Source organism: Atheta coriaria, unplaced genomic scaffold (assembly GCF_025399875.1).
Source record: "Atheta coriaria isolate IRGN ID8LTWV9N9 unplaced genomic scaffold, Caltech_Dcor_3.1 hic_scaffold_9_pilon, whole genome shotgun sequence".
NCBI lineage: Eukaryota > Metazoa > Arthropoda > Insecta > Coleoptera > Staphylinidae > Dalotia > Dalotia coriaria.
In genome coordinates this window covers 3,972,416-3,978,415 of record NW_027045451.1, presented here as the reverse complement: position 1 = coordinate 3,978,415, position 6,000 = coordinate 3,972,416, and the positions used below count along the sequence as shown (strand labels likewise).

The following is a 6,000-nucleotide window of genomic DNA, read 5'->3' as shown; positions in this document are numbered from 1 at the left end:
CCAAGCTGGCTGTATTGTTTCATAACTAAAACGTTATACACCCGAAAAATGCACCTGGAGATCAGGAAAATTCAGCTGGCTTATGTATTGAATTTTCGCAAATTATCAATACATACTTATTCTACTACCGTACATATTCATATGAACTCTTTCCAGGTTTCCGTTCTAACACTAACTGGGTAGAAACGGAAAAAGTAAGGTTTTCAATGGTCACAAATCACCAAACAGTTTCTTAAAAATCAGCAATTAGTGGAATTTCCTGATAGAGGAAAACTTCCAACCCTACAAAAACACAGTGTTCTATCACCGGCAAAATATGGAACAAACGTCATCCTCATCCTAATAAGCACAATCCTGTCAAGTTGCTACAATGCAATAAAGAAAACTTAACATGCAAGAAAGCTACTTGCTTGTTAAAACTTCCAGAAGTTGAAAATTTGAACAAATTGAATCTCTTTGAGGTCCAAAACACATTTGATTTAAGAAGTTAAGTGATGATGACATTATAACAAATGAATTTCATCCAATTGATGAAAGTAAATGTGCTACAGTAACTGGCAATCAGGTAACATCAAATTAACAAACATTAAGAGAGATTAAAGTTTTAACTGATTTCATGCAGGTTGTCTCTTGTGGGATATCTCAAAGTACAAGATTCCAAAGAGATCTTGAATGTGAACTTGGAGAGCAAAGGCAATGCAAAGTTCACCACAAGTGCGGAACCCACATCAAAATTGCAATCAGGTATGTACACATTCAAAAACAAATTCCCCCTGTACAATAAACAATACTTTTAGATTACAACAGCACAATAGAAACACATTTAAAAACGTACGACATTCGTAGTGGTGGACTGGTATGGCACATTGACAATCTGCATGCTCACAGCTGGTAAGGGACATAGACTTCAACCTCACATAAACAATATCACATTGCTACATGTGGGATGATGGGTTTGTTAAAATATGGACTTCTGACAAACGCACCAACCTCACCATTCAAGGAGTGATCATTCACATTGGTAATGAATATAATTAATATAGTGAATTCTATAATGAAAAATATTTTTTAGGGTTGGTGCGTACGTTTCAACCCATTTCATGACCAATTGTTACTGACTGCAAGTTCGGACGCCAGAGTTTTGCTCAGCAGTGCCGCCAGCGTCAGTTCGAAAACACGAATGACCTTGGTCGAATACACTGGTGAGGGAGAGACTAAACAAATGTAAGTATATTAACAACTCTGACTCGACTTGTGACATTTCGGCGAACTAAATATTTACTAGAGAAACATGACGCATCAATACTTTACATGATACACAGTAACATAGTTTGCTTTTACCTTAATTTCAGTTTGGTAAGATGGTCAACTGCAAATGGTTTCCTTGAAATTACGAAGACAGCGTTTATTGCGCCGAATGGTCGCCAGCTGAACCATGCAGTATTCATGTCTTCATATGATGGTCGTCTTCTAATTTCTATAGAGTTAAAAAGTCAATCAAATACCAAATCACAGTTTTTAAGTATTAAGTACATGTTTACCATTCCAAAAACAATCTCTATGATAAACAATTATTTATAATACCTTCATTTATTAATCCCTCCGCCTGATTGTCTTCCCTTTCTCTTGAACACTTTAAGAACATAGTTTGTCAAACATTTCTGCACAAGTGGGATGTAATTTCTTTGTTGACTTGAGTTAAAATACCAATACTTTGGAAATATTCCTGGCGCTATATTACCAGCCTATAAAACTGAGAGATTTGTTCATGAGTATTTAACATTGACATTATACTCAACCCATGTTCACTACAGTAAGTGCCCCTTCATTGGTATCTAATGTCACACAGTTGTTCCCTCCTTTTGATGGATGGATCAACAAATGTGTTCTCAATGATGCCAATTGAAAGACCAGTTACTAAATCAATATGCTATTGAATACTTGTTGTGCCAGGAGCCACACCAGCTGCTGTAATTGATGCACTAAGTGCTGAGCCATCATTTTCCAGCACCAATGCATAGATGTCCACTTGGAAATTAGGAAATTCATGCAAACAAACTGCTGGTTCTAAAGCTTGTTTCAATATGATGCTGTTTTGTTTCTCCTCAGCATCTTGTTGAAACATGCGCCGTTGTACACAGCTGAATGTGGCGAATTTAAACTCACAGTAGAGCTCCCCCTTTTGGCAGTAATCTGCCTTGTTAGGAATCTCCCTTGGGTCATAGCAGGAGACAATTACCTTGGTCTTTCCTACTTCAATGTATGCACTGCCTTTAGCTTGACTCACAACACCAGTTTTTAAAACTAAAACAAAATTTCATAGGTTATTTTAGATATGGTTTATGTGCAGGAAACTTACATATTTTGCGATGCTCCAGGTGTTTTCTTCCATCGGATCTCTTGCCGTTGACCGGTATAGCGTCTTGCACTTGTTCTTTAAAGGATTTTGTGTTTAATTTCGTAAAGAGAGTATAGGGCACCGTATTTTCAGGGCCATTTATTCTTCTGTTATCGATAGGCATATTAATTCACGATTAACAATTACTTATATAGAGATTTATAGTGTTTGAAACATGAACGTATTACAAGCACTCTTAAACAAAAGTAGTTAAAATTTTGAGGTTAGGTTGTGAACGCACATGGTACGGAAAGGTGGGAGAAAAACTTACTAACAATTTATTTTCGTTGTTGAAGACGTATTTATTTGTTTGGAGTTTTTACATGTTTACATGAAACTGTGCAGAGCGTACAGTTTCCGACGATGCTCACGAAACAAAACATGCAAAAACTCAAAACAAATTGAAATTGAATTCACGTAAAAATAATGAATATTGTGTACGGCTTGGCCGTCCGTATATAAAGTACCACGTTTTGGGTCTAAATACCGTGGATAAACAGGCATTTTATAGGTGGAAGTAGAAAAAATATTATTAAACACATGAAGAAAGTTTATATAAAAGAAGATTAACATAAAAGATCAGGAAATTGAATAATGAAAGCAATATTTATTATATTTGTTTTATTTATGTCCTAAATTATGTATTTTTATAACGTACAGCAAATATTTCGAAATTATAATTACATGACTATTTGTAACTATCATGAGTGAATAAATCAACAGTGAAATTATACATTATCAAAGACAAATATACTTAAAATTACCTGCCAATCTTGACCCTTACGCACATAAATGATTCACGATGTAATATTTACTCACGGAGAGAAATTTGGTAACATGATTCAAGTGCTACTTGTTGATGCTCCCGGCATTACTACTACACACGTGTACATCAGTAAAAAAATTCAAATTACACTTGATCCCAAAATGATTGTTGTGTTATTTACAATTTTACAGACATACAGAGAGATATCTATGTCAAACCTATTAATTACATTATAGCACCCATAATTCTCGCAACGATAAAAAAGATTCAGTAAGCATTATATGTTATCGGAATGTATGTTATTAGCTGGAACAAAAAACTTAGTGTTTATGAACATCTCAATGCCACGTTCATCATCCCTACGGCTATATAAGGCACTTGCGATTATTATTATCATAATTAGTTCATCTCCGAAAATTTACGTCTTAAAATTATTGAGAGAACGAATTCGTTATGAAATGAATGGCACTTGTCGGTACAGTCCTAAATCTCAACACATTAACACAATGTACATCAATGTCAATACTCGACGTGTTTTTTGCTCTTCTTTGACATATTGAACCATCCTGCGCTCTTCTCGGGATCGCGCGGCATCGACACAGACCTGGAGACTTCACCCTTGCGACTTCCGCTGCGATTGCTACCGAGTGACTCCACCGACATGCTCTTGGAAGCCATGCGTTTCTCCTCCCGGTTGTACCGATTGTTTTCTTTCGGTTGGCGTTCCTTTTTCTTATACAAACTTGAACTGGAGCTCTTTACTTCTCCTCGCTTTAAAGTGGATATATTTTCTTTACTGCGAGACTTTTTATTACCGAGTGTTGAAATGTTCTGATTGGAACGTCGAGACTCGGCTGCTTTCTTCTTGAGGGTGGACGATTCGCGCCGACTAGATCCGCTACGATACTGCTCGTATTTGCCGTTCTTCACCGGCTTGGGATATTGCGTATAGTCGATGTCCATTCCCTCCTGATAATGGCGAGGTCTCCACGGTGCAAGAACGGAAAATGAACGGCTGAGTGTTTTCGCATGCGGTTGAATGCGGCTGGATCCATTCGAGGCTAGTTCTTCACGGGATGCTGCGCGGCGTCCATTGCGGAGGTAACCAGGTCCTGGTATGTCACCAACTAAACAAAAAAATCAGAATTAAAAAATGGCCGTTTAAAAGAAAAACTCAATTTACCAGTAGCAGCGTGTAGATAAACGACGCTGCGTTGTGATTGCTGACTGCTGTCGCCCTCGGTGGAGCTCTCCACAGAGCTGACCTCGTTCTTCCGCCGACGACTGCGATCATCGCGTTGCTTCGCAGGCTCGCGAACACGATGCGACGGAGATACTGGTGGCTTAAGAATCATACGTCCCTTCGCGTCGCGTTCCGTCTCGGAATGAATGTTGAGCATGGATTTGTGATGATTGCGCTTGTGCGACTCTTCGGAGATGTTGTGCAGATCGCGCGTCGATTGACTGCGATGTTTCGTGGTTAATGCAGAGCGTTGCTGCTTTAGCGCCGATTTGTGCGGTACGCTATCGTTCGATTCTTGATCGGTGTCGCCGAAAAATCGTAGACTCTTTGTCGGCTTCGTTATTTCGTCTTCGGTACTCGTTTGATTACCATCTTTTTCCAACTATTAATGATATAAAAATTAATTTAAAATAAAGAATAAACGTGGGAATGTGAGTAATAATACCTTTTTGGTCTTTTTCCTTGATAATCTATCCAAAGATTTGAACCAACTGCTGTGTAAAGATGGCGTCGGTTTTCGTTGATTTTCGCGCGTTGGCGAAGGACTAGGAGAAATGCGTCTCCTATAGTCGTAACCCTGAAGCAAATAAAAAGCAAAAACACGAATGAAACAATTATAACATCCTGAGATTCTTGTGATCGTAGTGTATCTAGTGTTAGACAAAAAAGCAGATTGATATCATAAGTCTGCGGTCGGTCCAGCGTGAGTTGCGCGTCGCGAGCAAAAAAGGCCACAATGAACAAGCGAAAATTACGGACGAGATGTTATATTTATACGACGCGGAGGTAGACAACGTAGTCGCTGCTCGTCACAATGAAGCGCGCGGCGATCACGGAGACGTTGTGAATGAATGAAAGAGGCTTCATTTTGCCGGGCGGCAAGCAGGCGCCTGCAAGGCGCAAATAAAAGACGAGACCGACAGCCAGCAATGGCGGCAGCAACAAGGTGGTATATGAAAACGTTATTACCGATCAGCCTGACCATGAAACTAGAAGAAGCGACGAGAAGCGACGGAGCGCCTCTTCACGCTATAATTATATGCTTATTCATAGTCCCGCGCGTCCGCGTGTCCACCCGGGACGATACAAAAAAATTGCCGTTCTCATAAGAGTCGTAAGCGTTATGATGAGCGCCATGAAAGCGTTTCCTTCGGGATGCTGCGGCTGCGCGCACATTTGACAAATAAATCATCGTTTAGAAATTATTTATTAGCCTGGTAGACGACGCAAATTTCAGCCAAATTTACGCCATCACCTGTTAAATAAAATTACGCTGCACTTTCGATTTCTCGAGAGCTAATTGTTAATGCGCAAAATGGAAAGGTCACTTGTCGCATTACACTAAAACCAATCGGTCGAAATCCGTTTTGTAAGTTGCATTTTGTATTGCGAAAGTTGTGTGAAACTGGTCTTTAATTTTGACAGATTTAGAAGACAAACGCGTTGCAAAAATGCGTTTTAATCGAAAGTGAAAATAATCTCGATGAAAACAAATGGCAACGCACCAACTGCGCGAATTTATCGCTCGCGGGGATGGTGAGCCCGCTGAGCCGGTGGGAAATAAATTAAGGCGGCGAGCATGCGCGCAATCTG

General features: G+C 39.4%; 2 protein-coding genes and 1 pseudogene across 2 annotated transcripts in view; 1 reads left to right on the top strand and 2 right to left on the bottom strand.

Annotated features, from left to right (window-relative positions):
• The window catches only part of LOC135799091 (exosome complex component MTR3-like), a 6,755-nt gene extending 4,117 nt beyond the window's left edge, over window positions 1-2,638 (bottom strand). Inside the window, exons 1-2 of the mRNA XM_065312112.1 lie at window positions 2,360-2,638; window positions 1,977-2,304 (exon numbers count right to left, since the gene is read on the bottom strand). Of these exons, the coding sequence (XP_065168184.1) occupies window positions 1,977-2,304; window positions 2,360-2,522 (491 nt within the window). The 5' untranslated portion in view covers window positions 2,523-2,638. The remainder of the gene's footprint in view (window positions 1-1,976; window positions 2,305-2,359) is intronic.
• On the top strand, window positions 49-1,529 carry LOC135799678 (EARP-interacting protein homolog; annotated as a pseudogene).
• Window positions 2,639-3,004: 366 nt separating the features above from the next.
• The window catches only part of LOC135799800 (uncharacterized), a 32,277-nt gene continuing 29,281 nt past the window's right edge, over window positions 3,005-6,000 (bottom strand). Inside the window, exons 6-8 of the mRNA XM_065313008.1 lie at window positions 4,853-4,984; window positions 4,348-4,789; window positions 3,005-4,291 (exon numbers count right to left, since the gene is read on the bottom strand). Of these exons, the coding sequence (XP_065169080.1) occupies window positions 3,684-4,291; window positions 4,348-4,789; window positions 4,853-4,984 (1,182 nt within the window). The 3' untranslated portion in view covers window positions 3,005-3,683. The remainder of the gene's footprint in view (window positions 4,292-4,347; window positions 4,790-4,852; window positions 4,985-6,000) is intronic.